At 41.9% G+C, this 19,530-nt stretch overlaps 1 protein-coding gene across 1 annotated transcript in view; it reads right to left on the bottom strand.

Moving 5' to 3' along the window:
- The window catches only part of LOC138304580 (solute carrier family 22 member 4-like), a 256,341-nt gene that overhangs the window by 26,418 nt on the left and 210,393 nt on the right, over positions 1-19,530 (bottom strand). Inside the window, exon 6 of the mRNA XM_069244752.1 lies at positions 11,752-11,852. Coding sequence (XP_069100853.1) covers positions 11,752-11,852 — 101 coding nt within the window. The remainder of the gene's footprint in view (positions 1-11,751; positions 11,853-19,530) is intronic.

The raw sequence follows: 19,530 nt of genomic DNA, 5'->3' as shown, positions 1-19,530 counted from the left end.
TAGTGCGGGCAGGTTTTGGTTCTTGAAGCCTTTGTAAATGTCCTGGATTTTTCTGTGGAAAAAAGGTGGCAAGGTCGTCGCAGAGGTATTCGGAGGGAGGGATGGATGAGGTGTCTGTCCCAGGATTTGTGAATTCTTTGACAATGGCGAAGAGCTCTTTACTCTTGTGAGCACTGGTGCTGAGGGGTTCTTCAATGTTGACTTTTTTGGCGGCTCTGATGTTCTGGTGGTGCGTGGTGACTGCTTTTTGTAGGCTATGCGGTCTTCGGTTGATTTGCTGTTCCTCCATTTCTGTTCCAGTCGTCCTCAGGAGCGTTTGGACTCTTATAGGACTGTCATAAACCATTTAGGTGTTTTCGTATGTCAGTTTCCTGCTGGTTTCCTGAGGGGGGGCTATGTTGTTGGCGCCTTCCGATAATCAGCTGTGTAGATTGCGTGCAGCTTCATTCGCGTCTGCTGCGTCCAGTTGGGGGAGTGGCTGAGAGCGTTGGTGAGTTGTGCTTTTGTACCTTTTCCCCAGCGTCTTGTGGGGGGCATAGCGGCGTGCAATGTTCTTCATGAAGGTAAAGTGGACACACTTGTGGTCGTCCAATGGTGTTTGGAGGTGTGAGGGATGGTGATGTTGTACCCTGCTGAGAAGACAGAGTCAAGGCTTTGTCCGGCTCTGTGGGTGGGGACATTGACAAGTTGTTTGAGGCCGAGTGATTCAAGGTTGTCCAAGAGGTTTGTGGTGTTGGGGGTCATCGTGGATATTGAGGTGGAAGTTGAGGTCGCCAAGTAGAATGCAGTCAGAGGGGCGACGAGGTAGGCAATGTCTTCGCAGAATTGAGGTCGGGGTGTGGGCGGCCTGTAGAGGATCATGTCACGGAGGGAGGGGTTGGGGTTGGTCTGGATCTGGAAGTGTAGGTGTGCATGGGGTGGCTGAGACTGTGATTCGTTGGTGGTTGTCAGGTGGAGGGTGTTCTTGTAGACTATGGCAATGCCTCCTCCAGGCACGCAGTCTCTGGCCTTGAGGATGATTTTGTACTTGTCGGGGATGGCCATGGTGATGTCCAGGGCCGAGGTGGGGTTGGTCCACGTCTCCGTGTGGAAGGCGATGTCTGTGGTGGTCGAGTCAAGGAGGTCCCAGACTTCTACTGCATGGATAATGAGGTAGTGTGTGTTGAGGAGTATGCACTCGAGGTGGTCGTCTGTGCTTGGTACGGGATCAAGTGGTGGTCCTTGGAGGATGTGGGAGCATGCGCAGCATGAAAAAGTTCCATGAGTGTTCCTCGGGTCAACTAGGTGGCAGGCTGAGGATCTTCCCGGGTTGAGGGTGCGTAGTGTGTTGGAGTTGAACCGGCGGATGGAGTAAGGACAAGAGTCCATGCCGCTGGGCGAGGTCCAGGCGTGGATGGGTGCAGACAGGCTTGCCTTTGGTGCTCCTTTGGTGCGTCAGCGGCACGGCCGTACAGCAGCTGCCATTAGGAAGGGAAAGGAGGTGGCGGGGTCCGGTCAGGTGGGAGGTGGGAAAAATGCTTCAAAGGGAGGGAGGGAGGGTGCGGTCCGCAGGAGCAGCAGCAGCGTGTGAAAACACAGGGAGAGTGAATGAGACAGGAAGGAAAGAAAAGCAAAATGGAATAAAAAGACAGAAAAATAAACAGAAGCAAAAAACAGAAGTTAAAGCAGGCCACCAGGGATAAGGCGCAGGCTCGAGGCAGAGGCAGCAGTAGCAGCAAACATGTGGAGCTGCACAGAGGAAGGAAACAGACGCTGATCAGAAGGTCAGAGGAATCACCCTCTCAGTGGCCGCCATTAATAAGGGGAGTGAGGCGGAGCATCCGGTCAGCTGGGAGGCCGGAGAGCAGGAAAAGCGCTTCTCGGGAGGGAGGGGGCGGGGCCACAGGGGCAGTAAAATGCAGGGAAAGTGAAGGGAGAGAGAAAGAGACAAAGGAAAGAAAAGCGAAGTGGAATAAAAAGACAGAAAAATAAACGGAAGTGAAAAACACAAGTAAAAGCAGAAGTAAAAGCGGGAGTATAGAGAGACAGACGATACTTACGTGCACATGGGCACTAGGCCACAATGGATGAGGTGCAGGCGGGAGCCTGCTGGCAGAGGTAGGCCTTAAACTGAGAGTCAGGGAGGCTCTCAGTTCGCTCGAGGCAGAGGCAGCAGCAGCAAACAGGTGGAGCTGCAACTGACGCTAACCAGCAGCTCAGAGGAGTCACCCTCTCAGTGCGTAATGGCTGCCATTAAGAAGGGGGGGGGAGGCAGTGGGTCCAGTTAGCTGGGAGGCAGATTTAGAGTTGAGGGTTTATGGATGAGCCAGCACAATTTAGAGGCGTTTTTGGTAGGCCATGCATCTCGGAAAGCTTTGAAATAGACTTCCAGGTTTGGATTGGTCAACAATCGGACCCAGTATAGGACGGGTTTTAGGGCAATCAGAGCTTCGAGGTTGTCTTTGCCGAGCTCTGCCAATAAAGCCGCTGTTGTGATCCCAGGGACAAGAAATAATAGGCACCTAAGGAGAACAGTCTTGGCTTTTTGGAGTCACGTTGCCTTCCTGAACCCCCAAAGTTTAATTTGTTTTAGCAGCCTATGCTTTCATTTTATATGGTTGGAGGGCTGGCTCTATTAGCCCACTTGGAAAACATAGAAGACTGTTTTGGAAAACTGGCTCATGATGGTCTCTCTTTTCACTGACTGCTCTCTCAGGATAGTGTGTCATCAGATCGTAACCAATGGGAGTCATAATAATGAACTTGGCCTATGAGTGATCCATAGATCTGAAATGTTGTCTTCAAGATTTTCCTCGATTTATTAATCATGATGTTTGTGAATTTGGTATTGATGTAGAGGTGTTCAGAGTTACAGCAGTTTTCTCACCCTTTAAGTAACTTGTGCATTTCCAGCTCAGTACGGGCCCATTGAACAGCATTACTGGCAAATATTAGTAGGGGTATTTTGTCACCACACACCAATGGTACATCCAGGTTCAATGCAGCCTGCCTTTACATACATTGTTTGTACACACACACACAGTCTTGCTTGACTCCAATGCAGATTTCAAAATCAGGTGTGCATTCTACATTTGGGCCGTATCTCACTTTAGCTTGTTTTCCCAAATAAACCTGTTTCAGAGCAGTAATAAGTTTATCTGGAAGGCTTTCCTGTTTCAGCTGGAGCCACAGCTTCATTCTATCAATTGAGTCAAAGGCTTTTGGGTCTATGAAGACCATATACAACAGTACATATTTGAAGACATATTTGCAGCATTTAGGCCCATATTTATGGGTTTTTGGCGTAGCACAGCAAGTCATGTTGCTGCGCTGCCCTGCATCAAAGGGAAAGGGCAGGAATGTGCTGTATCTATAACATATGGCGCAATTCTCTCCTTTCACCTGCACTGTTGCCATTCTGGCAGCATAGTGCCAATGCAGGCACCCTTGCACCATGGTGCACTGCATGCAGAAAGCAACACCTTCCTGCACAAAAACAATCCTGGGAGGCGCTTTCTGCTGCAGAATGCAGCAAACATAGAAAGAGGAAAAAACTAGGAGAAATAGTCATATTTCTCCTCATTGCACCTACCTTATGGAGGTGTATGGTTTTGGCGCATTCCCAGGTTTATGAGGTCTTGTAAATATGGGGATGCGCCAAAATCCTTGGGTGTAGCGTGGAAACACCCACCTCAATGCCCATGGAACGCCTTCCCAATACAGTGTAAGGCAGCACAGCGATTTGCACTGCCTTGCCTTACTCATTTATGAAGCCATTCAAAGCCACAAAAATCAGCTTTGTGTGGCCTCATACATATGATTTACAGGTGCACGCTGCCGTTGCATCACAAAAAGCGATGCAACTGCATTGCAAGGGTCTCATAAATATGGGCCTTAAAATATAGTCTCATTGCTTGGTTAATGGTGCTTTGGCCTTTCTAGAATACTGCTTGGAGATGCCTAAAGATCATTTTACCTCAGACCAAAGCCTCTATACATGTGAGGAGAAACAAGCCATGAAGTTTCCATGATCCGTCCATGAGGAAAATTGGTGATTTTTCGGAGGTTCATTGCAAGATCCTTTTTATGAATTGAAACAATGATCTCTGTTCGCCAGGAAGAGTGCATTTTCTCATGTTCCCAAATACCATTACGCTGCTTTCAGAATGGTGGTTCAGAGTGATGGATTCTTTGGATAAACATATGAAGGAAATTTATCAGGACCTATGCTTTTATAGGTTTTTGGCTGCATACAACTTTATAGACTTTTTACTATGTAACTTGTGGGTAGGTTCTGCAGTGTCCTCCAGGGCTGGGGTTTTATTCAATGCTTCTCCCAGGTTTTTAGGCGCTCTTTACCCTCCGGATTGCTATTCCTACTTCTCAAGGCAGGTCACAGGGCATTCTTAAACTCTAGGCAATTGTTGCCAAAGCACTCTACTTGGCACATCCAATGTTTAACCATTGTATGCAGAAGACCTTCTTTGCATTGATAAATTGAAATAGGGGTTACATTCAAAAGAACCTCCACTCTCCGGGTTGCATCTTTCTCCAGTGTTGTTTCAATTTTTGTTAATTTTGAGTATTCATCATTCCTGCGTTCGCTCACATCCTCTGCCCCACCTAACAACACCATGATTGCACCATATTTACAATACGGTGCACCATGGTGGTCGTTAGGACAATTGCTGCACTAGTGTGACAAATTTTGATGCTAGTGCAGCAAAGCACAGGGGGGCCCATTGATTAAAATCAGTGCGTCATTTTAACGTCTGCTCTGAGCAGGCGTTAAAAGTGATGGAAAAAATGGTGCAGAGAAATGTTGAAAATTTCACTGCACCATTTTTCTAGACCTCACTGCTTCGGAACACCCCCCTAGCATACATTATGCCTGGCGCAGGCATTATGTGGCACAAGGGTTTACAAAGAGGTGCAATGCAAGCATTGCGCCACTTTGAAAATAGTTTTAAAAAATGACGCTAGGGTTGCGCAAGGAGGTACTAGGGGCTTATAAATATGCCCCTTAGTTTTTCACCAGGCTTTGCATTCTTATGAGCACTATTTAATGGATTTTGGGATACCCCAGATGGACTTCTCATTATATAACCATTTTTCTTAGCATCATATGATACCGTTTTGATGTTTAGACCTCCACAGGTCATTATTATATTAATTCTGGTTCTCATTCCATTTTCAGACATGTGTGTTGGTAGTTCCTGCTGTGCATTTCTAATGGCTGACTCAATAATTTTTTAACAATGCCAAACTTTCATTGATACTTCAAATACAATAAATGAAATGTATCATGCTCTTCTTGATTTAATATGAATTAATTTATAGTCCTTGACCTATTTCAATGTTGTGGCACATTTAGGGGCAGATTTATACTTTTTGCCGCAAACCTGCGTTAGCGCAGGTTTGCGGCAAAAAGAATAGTGCAGGTTAGTACCATTCCTAGATGCCGGCCGGGCACCATATTTAAGAAATGGTGCTAGCTGGCGCTAAGGCCCTATTAGCGTCCTTTGAAAGGACGCTAACAGGGCCTGGGAGGCTTAGGTGGAACCGGGGCTTGAGCGTCAAATTATGGCGCTATACTGTTTAGAGTAAAAAAAAATTGCCTCAAAGCAGTGTAGCGCCATTTTCTGGCACACAAGCCCCATGGACATGGCTCCTGTCTTAGTAAAGACAGGAGCCCTGACCACCACCCCAATGGCCATGCCCAGGGGATGAATTTCCCCTGGGCATGGCCACTGGGGCCAGTGCCGTGCAGGGAGCCCCAAGTCAGGGCCCCCAATCGGTGTTGGACAGAAAAAAAAAAATACCTACCCGGCTTACTTTCGGATGGGTCCCCCATCCGTGGGTGACCTTCTGGTGTGGGTAGGGGTGGGTGGGGGTGTCCCTGGGGACCGGAAAGGGCATCTGTGGGCAATTTCCATGGTGTCCGACCAGGGAAATCTGCCTCCAGGTCCCCTTACACCTGCCCATACCCATGCGTTAAATAGTAGCGCTAAGCAGGCTTAGCTCCATTATTTAAGGCCCTCCGCATCATGCACAGGAGGATAAATAAGGCGCTAGGGCCTTTGAGGCATTTTTTGCACGGGGAACGCCTAACTTGCATCTCATTGACACAAGCTAGTGTTCCGCAGGCAAAAAATTATGTTAACTCCAATATTTTGGCGCTAGACATGTCTAGCGCCAAAATATAAATATGAAGTTAAGTTTGCGCTGGATTTGCGTAAAAATAAATGACGCAAATCTGCCGCAAACAGAGTTTAAATAGAGCCTATAGAGCAGTTTCTAAATGCCAAATAATAGAAATTGAAGAAATATGTCAAAAAATAAAAAATGCTCATCGTTCCCAGAACAAAAATATATCTTGGATCTTGAGCAAACTCCTGTGATAGCCAGTCCAATGCTGGAATCGTCAATCCCAGTATTTTTGGGTTCCCCCACCACAACTTTTGCCTCCCATAAAAATGGTGGAAAAAACTGAAGGTAGCATTGAAGTGTGTGGCATTTTGGATTGTATTTCTATATATTATGAGTTATGCTTAATGTGCATTGACAATGACTATTGTTTTAAGTAGAACAAACTACCATTCCTAGTGCAACCACCAGATTGCAAAATGATGTTAGCCCGAATTTTATATGCTGGACGACAATGTCTTAAGTCTGGATACAAGCTCTTATTAAAGGAATGAATACTACATAAAAGACCCTGGAGAAACGGGGAAATAGTGATAGGGAAGAGAAAAATACAGAATCTGAACTGGTGTTATGTTTTGGTCTTGTTTAAGACATAAACTGCTAGTCTATATCAATTTAGAAAAATGTCAGGTGTTGTAATATCCTGTTGTAGTACTGAGAATATAAGAGAAACTTCTATTTCTTCTGCTGCAGAAGAATTTTGGGATAAAGCAAGAAGACCTGTGAAGAAGAATGCAGCAGACAGGCATTTGGCGGCAGAGGCATCATGAGTGGTAGCATAGCCTTGGTCAACGGTGTGATTTCCAGGTCACAACAGGCAGCAGCACTATTCAAAGAGCATGAAGGCCTAATGATGCTGCATGGCAACTTTCTGTATTGCTTTAGCATTCTGCTTGCCATGTAATCTGCTCAGTGTTTCCCATTGTACACCATTGGTATTTTTCCCTTCTGGAAATCTACAGTTACCAGGCTTATTGCCTGTTATGTTGCCCCCCTTTTCATGTTGCTGTAGATTTCCCTATTTATTTCCCTTCTCATAGGAGTACCGAAAAGCCACCTAATTTAATGACTTACCAGTTTCCCTGCTGCTTGGCTCAGGCTTACTGTGGCCCGTCATCCTGAAGCCAGTGAGCATACTTGTTTGTTACCGTATCATTGCAAATGATTTTTTGCCTTTCACCATTACTAATCTCCTGATTTGTGAGTCATTCTGTTGTCAGACAGCCTCAGTGTGTAACCAGAGATATAACACCTAAGAGAACTGTGCTAAAGTAGACGTGGAGTTGCTGTGTGTCACTCTCTCTCTCTTTACGTCCCTTTCTCTTTTCCCTGTGGTATTTGGTTTTGTGTGGTACATTTTCTTTTATACAGACCGATCTACAATCTAGGGAGTGGGATGGATTATCATTAGAACCTGTCAGATAGCATTTGCAAATTCAGTCATAGTAGAAGAATGTCACAGATGGCATACTGCCTTTCAATTTCAATTAGAGTTCTTCAATTCCTTCATCTCTTTGGGATAGAATGCCTTCTATCATGGTGGCTCATACATGTGCGACAACTATGATGGAAAGAGTTACGTTACAATGTGTCAGAACAGGTCAAGTGATAGAAGAGACAACAAGGAAATGAATTGCTTACAGAAATTTCCAAACCCTAGAAACCTTTGTACACCTTTACAAGACTTTGGTGTAGGCCATGGGAAAACAGCCTATACTTTTGAATAGTCCATTCTTATTCTTTGAGCAAAAGTAGTATGTCCAAGGGAGAGGAAAGAAGTAGCAGTGACATAGCATTTGTAAAATTCGGCATATAAACTATGTTGGCGTAGATACTGCAGGACTTCTCATACATGGTGTTTATGTTCTTGTTGTTATTTTCATTTAACTCTTTTATGGATATACACCAGACTGTGAGCAAAATGGAGAGCAAGTGTGCTGTAGAGAATAATTGATCAAGTAGGACAGAACAGAGTGGTAAAAGATATTGGCTTCGTACAGCAATGGCATTTTGTACTCTGTAGTCGATACACTGTCTTATTTTACCACTGGGTTCAAGCACAAGAAAAATAGGTGCACAAAGCCGCTGAGATAGAATCTTGAATAAAGCCTTTATCTAGTTGTCAAATGTATGCATCTTAGGTGTCGTCTCTTGTCTTTGTGGGAGGGCATATATCTGACCCAGAGTTTGAACTATGTCTGTCCCTTTCTTGAAGATTACATCCTCATAATTTTGGTACGTGTAGATGACTTCGGAGTCTGTGCTGTGACCATAGCACAAGTTTGAGAAGGAATAATATTTCTAGAGCCAGAGGAGAATGGAAATAGATGGATCCCCTTGGTCCAGTCTGCCTAATGATTATGCTTACACAGCCATGAGGGTCCCAAAATAATCATGAAAGTAAGAGCACTGATCAAATCAAAGATGATTTTAGTGAGAAACACCATATCTAGCACTATTGTTTCATTGAATTCATCACCAGAAGCCCAGGGCTTTGCATCCACTGGTCCTATAGGTTTGTCTGTTTCCTTTGAAGCTAATTAAATATATGTTTTCTGAACAGATATCTGATTGTTAAAGGAGTTGAAAGTTCCTAAATCCACTGAAGTTGTGGTAGGCAGGGGACCAGTAGGCCAAGAGACCATTATATCAACAAAAACGTGTTTTTGTCAGCATATATTCTAGCAAATGAGCTCAGCCCAGGCTTTTCCAGGATAAGCTGTGAATTATCCCAGTACATGCTGGCAGAACTTGACAAAATGACCAGACTGGCCACAATACATACACGTGCTTTCTCAACTTTTTTTCTCTCTTCTTCATTGCCCATTTTGTTTTCACTGAACCAATTTGCACACATTCCTCTACAGAACTCTTATTGGAATTTGTCTATGTGGAAGGCCAGTAAGCATAAGTTGGGCTACATAACTATGCTTCCTATCTTTCTTTCATCCAGTAAATTGCTGCTTGATTTGAAGTATGAAATTAACCAAAGCTATGGTGGTGGTGGGTCAATTAATGACCATGCAAAATGCATCTTTATTGTTCACTTGTATGTCATTTAGAATGCAACAGGAGCTGCTTAGTATCTCTGTGATGCCTCAGACAATAATCTTCGAAGATGGGCATCATATGATACTATGTATTGAGAAACTTAGTTTAATATAATGAGCGCCATATGCGCTTCTTGTGTTGTTTGTCAACTCTCATACACAGCTGTAAACCAGGCCAATACATTTTCAAAATGTATAAAGAAATGATCCTGCTTCATTAGTAAGGGAGTAACCCTTGTCAATGCATTTTTGTTAGATATGATAGAATAAATTATACTGTGGCTGAATCAATACCAAATTGTGATGTTCTCTTCATGAAGTGCAGTTGACAATCTGCCAAAAAGGAGGAAAATGTTTTACAAATAAAACAGGAACACGTGTCATGTGGGTAGATTGTAGAAAGGATAAGGAAAGGTGAAACACAGAAACTGAACTTGTCCTTCTGGAATTCTCTAAAAATCCTTCTGAGCCAAGTCCACCAATTATTACAGAACACACTACATTCAATATCAAAAGCAGGCCTGGATATAATAATAGCAATTGATACATATAAACATATGTATTCACCACTGAAGGCTAAAGGAGAAGTGTCACCCTCTGCATAAATATGAATCCTCCTCTAGTGGGCCCAAGGGAGGTGAAAGTGAATGAAGCAGCAAGACGTAAAACATTTAAATAACTGGAACAAATGGTTCAGATGGTAAGCAGCAAAGGAAATGAAGGAAGCATTCAAACACAAGCACATTAGAGAAGCTGGATAAGAACTGGAACAGCAGTGAAGACCCAAACTAGAAGTACAGTTGTCAGACAAATAGATTTTGGTTTGCGGTGTCTATATACTTTCTGCTATATACTTTCTCTGCCATGCTTGGCCCATAAAACCCACATAATACACCTATGCCAATTTGGATAGGGAAAGTATCTTTCTTCAAATCAGCAGAGGAATTATGGTGGAACACGAAGGATGCCAGCACTTTTGAATGCAATGTATTGGTACAGTTTCCAGCATAAGGCTGGATTCCATATTTTTCAGGTTTATGAGTGATGTTGTGTGTACTCAGCTTTGTATGTTACTTCAAAGAATGATGTCATTAATATCTGTACAGTAAGAGGGCAACCAACGGGAGTGTAATTGCAGCAAGAATCTCTTTGAAACATTACAGCATTTGAATTTACAACAGGGTTCACACTGCAAAACTATGAATTGTATACAGGAAGACTAGGACATCTATTGGTGAACAGCGGAAGAGCCTATGTTAGCCTCCTTACAGTATAACTCTGTAGATTTGTTGCAGCTCTCTCAATAGAAAACTAGTATGATCCAAATGCACAGGGGCTGATTTACATCTTGGTGGTACGTATACTCTGTCGCAAATGCAATGCATTATACATACCACCAAGATAAAGGTCCACCCAGCTAATTTTGTTGCGCCAAACCTGGTGACGCAAGGGCAATGGAAGCCCTTAATTGAGATTTTATTTGCCACACAGATCCATCTTGCATGGCTTTGTGTGGCATAGTAAATCTGGGATAACACAAGACAGCGCAAGTTGCTGCCTTGCATTACTCTGCCCTGGAAAGGTGTCCCATGAGTGAAGCAAGAATGTTCCCACGTATTCACCCATGGTTTTAGCGCATTTCCATGGTGCAAGGGTAGCTGCATCTTAGTAGATATGGTGCATTCCTGCCCACTCTTGCTGTGTTGTTCTGTGCCAAGTGTTAGCATATCTGCCCCTTTTAAGCCCTATTTAAGTTTTGTGAAAATGTTTCCCCCAGCACCTGGTGCAGCACAGGTGCAACCTGTGCCACACATGGGACTGTAGGCCTGCCACATGTAGCCTTTCTCTCAGCAATTAAAGGAAATCTTGACTTGTAGAAACTCCCACTATAATGGCGTGAGCAGCTTTGGTTGAAAAATAGGATAACAGCTCTTGACCCCGTACATGATATGTTCTTTTAAGACTCCATCTGCTTTCTCCCGCCATTATCCTAAACCATGGACCCTTGCAGACAGTTTGCACGGAGACCCATATATGTCCTGGAAAGGTAATGAAAGTGGAAAATGTCCCTGGTGCACAGGGATTAATCACCAAGGCGTCAGGCTGGATTGCTTCGTTTTCTGAGCAAGATTACAAGTTTAATCACATGGTCTCACCAAGAATAGACACCAACAGACATGGCGCTGGACAGGCCGCTACCTGAATTGGGTGGTCTGTCAACATCTTTTCAGCTTTCATCTCAGCAGTCAAATTTGTGTCCCAAATGGTTCTCGTGGTGCTCTGCTGTGGGGTATACTATTTCCCCCTTCCTTTTAATGAGGCTGGAGAATGACGAGGCAGGCAGAAATCCCATTGCTGCTCTCCTCTAAGTGAGGCCTTTGTTTTTTGTTTTTGTCTCAAGGCTAATTTCCAATGAGACGCAATACAAAAGTTGATTTCATAATTTGCACCAATGTCTGTTAGGTTACAGGCAACAGAGACACATCTCAGCATCAAGAGTCGTGTGGCTACTCACCATAGACATATTGTCATTACTGTGATGGTGCGAATATTGGAGTTCTTTAAGAGGTCCAAAAATGTGTGCTTCTTCTGTTGACGGGACTTCAAGTCTTCCATCTGAAGGAAAAAAGTACTAACATTAAGTATAGCCGGCATCAGGGATTTTCTTTTAACACATTTAGGGCCAGATATAGCAAAGGGTTTTTCCCATTCTGTGTCAATGGGAAAATGTGTTCGTACATATGGCCCTTAGTTTTTAAATAAAGGCATTTTTCATTCATTAAACAAAATGTTGAAGTGTTTGTATTGGCACACCATTGTGACAGCCTCCCAAGGTTACAGCAGTAGTTGCATTAGAAAAGTGGTGAACGGTGGTTTAAATACGTTTTAAAACACAAACTTGTGAAAGTGAGTCTTACCTTTTGAAAAAACTGCACAGGGTGCAATAACCAGGGTAATCTTTGTGGCAACCAAATGTAAGTGATTGGTATTTTGAAACCACATCTCTTTGTACGTTGAATGCAAATTCCTATTCAATTTTATAAAGGATTGGATGCAGAATGTGTGTGTGTGTTTATTCATAAATGCACATGCATAACAAATGCACACACATATTAACTTGCAGTGCAGAACAGTCAGATTGCACTATTCAAGGTTTGCTTCAATGTCAGTGAGCAAAAATCCTTGCTGAGTAGTTTAGGATGAAGAGATCCTACTCCACAGGACACGCCCAGCAATGGACACACCATTTACACTAAAAAAATGTAAAATTCTTTGGCAGATGACAGCCCCAGATCCCATGACTATACAGTCCCGTGGGTCAGCACCATGTATTGTTCTAGGAAAAAGAAAATGGACAAGAAGTGAACTACCTTGTACAACAGTAACTAGGTGGCTGCACATAGCATGTTAAGCTAGTGAGCGTGTACCTTGAGCATACTCGCTAACTTCATACCTAATATTAATCTTATGACAATATCATAAAGCATCATAACTGGGAAATAATCCGCTTTGTGAATCCCGGACAAAGGGATATATCATAGCCCAGGTGGTATTGATGATTTGCACTGACAGCATGAATGATTCTGAAAAGACGCAGACTATTAAAGGGGATGGACTTTAAACTTGAGCTCAGCTGTGGCATCGATGTAAGGGCTATATATCCCTCTTGTTTTCTTCCAAGCAAATATTTTCTTTAGCAATTTATTGTCCAGGTAGGGAGATGACAGCTATTTTGAATCACCCTCTACATTTCATCCAAGTATTTACAGAGTATTTGCTTTCAAAAGACTCTTCAAATGATACCTCAAAATATTTGGATCCCTCAGTATAAATGGAGGACGGAACCCATGAAGTAAAAAGTACAATTCTTTGAGGATGTTAAAATGCACATAAATAGAACAGAAGGGAAGAGAGAAATATGTGAGAACTGATAGCGCGTCAGGACCTTGTTAAGTAAACTTACAAGGGGACACGCCTAGGCTGACGAACCCTTTGACCACGTTCGCAGACTTCCCAGAAGGAGATATCTTTCTTCATCACAATCAATATGACAATAACTTAATCAATATTCACAATACCTAATCAACAGGTTAATCAATAACATTTAATAAGGATCAATAAAGCGAACACACCATGACCCTTCGGTCATGACTAACCACAACAATTTAGTTAAGCGTTAGAATATTTATTTTCCTATTAGTTACAATCTAATATCATCTCCGTTAAACTCATTAGCAATCAATCTCATTAGTACCTCTTCAAACTTTGTAATTAGACACCACTTATCAAATGTATAGAGAATATACGTTCAGCACTAACATATCATTAGTAAGAAACAGCTTAGTAAAATCACAGTAGTGCACGATTCAACAAAGCAAGAACTCAGTCATTTGTCTATTTGCGTATCTGACAGTGAACACCTTAACTAACCTCGAATTAGCATCAGCACGTTGGGCTTCATGCAAAACAATTTATCAAACACAAGTTTGGAAAACATCTAACTATGGCCTCTATCAAAGAGCAGTTGGTACCTAGAAAGAAAGGCAAACAGACAATTACAATTATCATCAGATAGTTACCCCTCCAACGAATCAGCAATCAGCGTCAGTCTTCGTCCTCAGGACATCAGTCGATTCACCATCAGCAAGAACAGGACAGGGCAGGTCTCAGTATGGCATGGCTAAGAATAAGGCTCTTCCCTCATAAGGAGGAGAAGTATCAGGTAATGAATGAATAGAAGATGGTTTAAGTATCAGGGAGAATGGATGACAAAGTCTCAAAGAATAATGGCAAAGTATGACTAATAATGGCAAGGAATGATGAAGAATGGCGAGGAATGGCCAATTTCTCCTCCGGTTATGTGGTTATATCAAAACTGTCAAACTAGCCCTTAATTCCCTATTGGATCATTTTTGGTGCATCATTATCTCTGTCCAATAATTCTCCACGCACCTTACTAGATTTTTCCACAAAATACAGTTCTCATGCAGTTGATTGGCTCCTGTAATTGACGTCTTCATCAGTAGGAATGTCAGGTAAGAAAAGTTACACTTTACGCTCTAGTCAGTAGCTCTATCGTTTTCTCCTAGTCCAGACAGCCTTGCACCTGTTACGAATTACACTGTTGCATTAAGCAAGAATGTCTCCTTGAGCAAGTCGGGTCCCATGAGAAAGAATTTACTACGGCTACACACACATATCTAGCTTCTGGAAAAGTACAGCTTCGTGTCCTTCAGGAAAGCAGCACATTGCACATTAGAAAAACACAGATTAATATGAGACCAGGCGGCTAGGCCCAGACCCTTGTTAACTAAGGCCTAGTGATTACTTTAGCAAAACCCCAATACATGACTTTAATCATAATATGCTAATACAAATCAATACATTAGTACATTATTAATTTGTCATTAATAAGTTTCATTAGTCTTCGTCTACATTCGGTGGCCACTCCCCTTGGGCACATTTCAAACGTGTGCATTAATTTCTACGTTAACACATTTTCTATGTAGCTTCATTACAGAATATATTGCAAGCTTTCATGTTAATATTCATTTTAAAGGTCACACCCCAACAGAACCAATGCAGTTATAGCTAAGCATATATCTCCATCCATTGATTTAAAGTGATCATAACTGATGGTCTTGTTCTGACAAAGGAAAATTGTCTGTTAACCGTGCACCTAAACATTAGTAGCATATACATGCACCAATGCCAGATCTCCCGCAAGCCCCTTAATGACCATGCAGTTGTTGAATGGCATGCATATAGCCAGTACATTAAATAGCTGTAGCCAATATAAATAATTGATTTTCGAGCGTATGGCCCCCATCAACAATAAGAATATAAAAGAGGGACTTTGAGGAGGGGGTATTCACCTGTTTGAGATGTTTTTGGAAAAAAGTTAAAATATTGTGAAAATTTAAAGAATGCACTGCATTGCTTTGCATTTTAAATGTTTGTATTGTACTGCCAGGAATATGTGCGATACTTAGAAAAGAGACAATGGTAAAACAATGGTAGCAACTGGGGAGAATGTTCCAGGAGGTGGTAATTCTCCCTTATAATTTCATGGTACATTTACGTCTATTTTTCAAGAGGCTTTTGGATTTTGTGCGCACGGATTTTGTGGGCCAGTCAATGGCAAATTATGCCTTTTTATTCACGCTAGAGAGGACAATAGTTCAAAACTGAACAGAATTTGGGTAATATTTTACTGAGACATATGCAACTCACCATACAAAGAAGTGTTGGAAAACGAGTGGAAAATGCTGCATATTTAAGCAAACTTTACCAAACAAATTACTTCAAGGGCAGTTCTAGTGTCATGTCCATCTGCACCTCCAGGTGGAGGTTACAGAAGGGAACCTGGCAGCACATTCATCGCTCCAGAAGTGATCCTCTGGCAGGGTATGGCAGTCTAGTGGTAGAGTCCTGCTTCTTGCTCTGTGTTTTTTCTCTCACTGTACAGCTTTCCATGCACCCCTCCACCATGGATGGACAGAAGAAGTTCACACAACTCAGGCAAAAGGTATCACTAAGTGTGGTTCCCAGTAGCAACTATCTAATTTCACTTGGTTAAACATGCACAGTGGCCTGAATGGGGGTGTCCTGTTTTTCTTCACTATGACTTCATACACCTCGGAAGTCTTAGGTGCAGAAAATTTTAAATATATACTCTAGCCTCTCTTAATTGTGGATGGCATTGTATGGTAGGTTTTATTAGATGTGGTGCATTTCCATATCTGGCGATTATTATGGCCCCTACGTAAAGTTTACCTCAGGAATCCATGAATCATATTTGCATCAGCACTTTAAAAAATATCAGTCAATATTCACAGTATCAACATTTCTGAGCAGGGCTGCCATACTTTTAATATCAGTCAATATCAACACTTCTCAGGAGGGTTGCCATAACTAATGGACTCTGCTAACGCTTTTCATCAGGTTTGCCACACACTCATTGGGCAGTTTAAATATTTGCTCATGCCCTTCTCAGCAGGCCAGCCGCACACTAATTTGCAGTGTCAACAATTTTCACAAGGGCAGCAATACACTTATTGGAAAATAGCAGTAACTCTCAACGGGGCTGCCATGCTTCGATTGGGCCATACTAATAATTACTAGCAGTGCCGCTTAACTTTTAAAGGACAGTGCCAACACTTGGTCTTTAATTTATATAACGTTTGGTACCACACGTCTGCTTTGTCTTATGACTTGAAAGAACAAGTGTTAATATTACCTATTTTAATTGGTGTTCAGTTTGTTGGACGAGTGGAGATGACAGTGGTGAGTGTTTTGCTCACAGAGACTTGTATTAACTATGGAGTTGGACCAATACTTTTCATAAGGACTGCCATACTTTTATGTGCGAATACCTCCAGCAACAATACTTTTCAGCAAGGCAGCTATAGTTATCAGGCACAGTACCAAAAACCTCAAAATACCAACAAGACTGCTTATAGGCCACAGGGCCATCCAAACTGTCTTGCTTTATCAGACCTTTCTGCTTCGCTTTTCCATAATTCTCATTGCGAAGGGTCAAACATTTGCCAATCTCAACTCTAATATCTAGAATTCTCTTTATTTTTAATCTCTTTATTTAACCTAACAATTTAGTTTTGAGGAAACCGCTTAGGAACTGTGGGCCATATGTACGAACACTTTTTCCCATAGACACAGAATGGGTAAAAACCTTTGCTACATCTGGCCCTGTCTTTTTAAAACAATCACTCAGCACTATTAATTTCTTCCAGTACGCTTCTACTTTCAACCCACCTGGGGCAAACTGTGTTCTACAGAATTATGTTCAATCATTCAATAGCTTTGCCAAAGCTATGTCATAATCTACATCTGTGTGGCAGACTCACAACGCATACTCTCTTATGCATGTATGACTTAGGCATATTGTAGTTACTAAATATAATTCAGTGAAATTCTTAGCTCAATGAAACTGAGGAAAAACGATTTTGTCTGTTTTTATAATAATATGCATGTGTGTACTCTAGGTTTTTTGTAGAATATGCAAGTGTAGGGTTAGAAAATTAGAGAAATTCCGACTGATTCTTTGTACTTCTTTTTCTGTTTGAGCTGTAGTAACTTTTTGCAATAATTTTGTGGTACTTCTTTTGTTGGCTGATGTTGATTTATGTTCCTCTGATATAGACAGATCTTTCTCTCTCTCTCTCTCTCTCTCTCTCTCTCTATATATATATATATATATATATATATATACACTCACTGGCAAAAGAGTACGTGCTGCAGCAAAGTAAAATATGGAAATAGAACGTAAACAAATACAAATAGAAAAACAAATATTTAGTAAACAAAAAGTGTAGGGAGGATAGCCATAAGCAACTACACAATGCATGGATAAAAGGAGATAATGGTTTCACAAGTAGGAGTAACACTTTTGCATGAATTTTTGGTTTGAGGCTGTAAAATGAAACTAAGAAGAAAAATCTGGATACTGATTTATTCTAAATAATAAAAATTTACCATAACCACATGACTTATTATCATCATCATATTACGTATTATCATCATTGGTGGTATCAATGTTTACTCTAACAAGCTTGTTAAACATTTACCATGAGACTCTATAGGGCTTGGCAGAGGTCTTACCAACCTGCACAACTTTAAAAACTCTTGAAAATGTCGATAAATCTTTCTTAATGTTCAATGGTAATTTTATGCTGACTCTGCACCAGTTTTTAGGGTCGAGCCTGCGTCGCATGCGCTTGCGCATGCGTTTCGCTAAGCGAGACGCTTTAGGAATTAAAAAGGGCTCGGAGCCTTGTCCACGTCACGTCAGTGTCTTTCGTTTGCTCGTGGGCTTGCCTGTTAGAATCTGCTTGATTTAATTAGTGGAAGGCATTCATACATCATGCCTTTTCCGATGGATAGCCCTCCTCGAGCGCATCGACCAAGTACAGAAAACATGCGAGGCTCGCTGTTTTCCATCCGGCTCGTGAACTACTTTTTCTCTATTTTCCCAGCGCGATCTCGCTTGTTTTTTTAAATAATTCATTCATTCGAATTACAGCAAATAGTTCTTGTGATGTCATGTTCACGGATAGTAGTTTTATGTAGCTTTGGGAAGTTGAATAAGCAGTTTAAAACGATGCCTGGGCAACATTTTAATTGAGCTCAAAAAATTTGTAATTTGTTTACATTGAGTTAGTTGAAATTCGTGCAATTGCTAGATATCTCGCACCAGGCAATTTCGTGCAGTGTTTTGCTTGTGGTGGGCTTGTTCGTGTAGAAACTGTTTTACTACGAGGCATATTCTGCACCAACCAGTCTTCTGCAGTATCTTTCAAGTTTTTTTCCATACAAAGAGTGCGCTCACGAGAAGATAGTCACTCGCGATAACAGCAAGCCACAGTTCACTAGAGAAATGTAATTCACAAACTTTTTATGGAATTTAGCAAAGTATGTAAAATGTTATAAAAATTAATTCAAATGTTCGCACAAATCTATATTTAAAACATATTTTACCTTGTTTTAATACATTCCTTTATGTGACCGGAAAAAAACATAAAGAATTCTGGTTCTGTGACAGGAGGCTGGGAGAATGTATTTATTTCAGGATTTGGTCAGAGATCCCGATTGAGTTCAGAATATGTACCCGGGCTACTTGTGCTTTCGTATTGGTTCCACAGATCGTGGAGTTTTTACAATAATCGCCGGTAGTTAAATGCTGTTAACGGGCTGCAGAGCAATTTACACCTCTTCTGTAATATAATCTCAACGAATTCAGGGCCATATGTAGGAACACATTTTCCCATTGACACAGAATGGGAAAAACCCTTTGATACATCTGGCCCTCAGTCTGTAAATTCATGGCGTTCTAATTTGAGGGGTGTGTCAGTTTCACGGGTTGAACGCCAGGGTCCACTGAAAGACTTTAAAAAAAATGGATTATTCTTTTGTCAGAGCATGTGCAGAAGTATTATGCGATTACTTTTCCTTGATTACAATGGGGCATCAAGTGTTCAGGCAGTCAGCAGCCAAAACAGCACTATTTCAGCTTTCTATTCATTTAATTTGTGAAGAGTTCATGTTTCGCTTGGTTACAGTTCTGCTGTTGACAAAAATATGCTGTTGCCGCCCTGAGCTACGGATGAGCCTTGGAGCTTAACAGATGTACGAAGTACCAGTGCTTAATTTGTACTTGTTGTTTCCAGCGCAGAGCACCATTTTTGAGGGCCGGCGCTTATTTTTCTGCTTCAAGCATTTACTGTGAGCAAAAGACATTTATGGGACAGACGGAGGAAGAGAAAAACGAAACAGT

This window comes from Pleurodeles waltl, chromosome 7 (assembly GCF_031143425.1).
Source record: "Pleurodeles waltl isolate 20211129_DDA chromosome 7, aPleWal1.hap1.20221129, whole genome shotgun sequence".
NCBI classification, from domain to species: domain Eukaryota; kingdom Metazoa; phylum Chordata; class Amphibia; order Caudata; family Salamandridae; genus Pleurodeles; species Pleurodeles waltl.
Note: the sequence above shows the minus strand (reverse complement) of the source record. Positions and strands in the feature narration are given on the sequence as shown.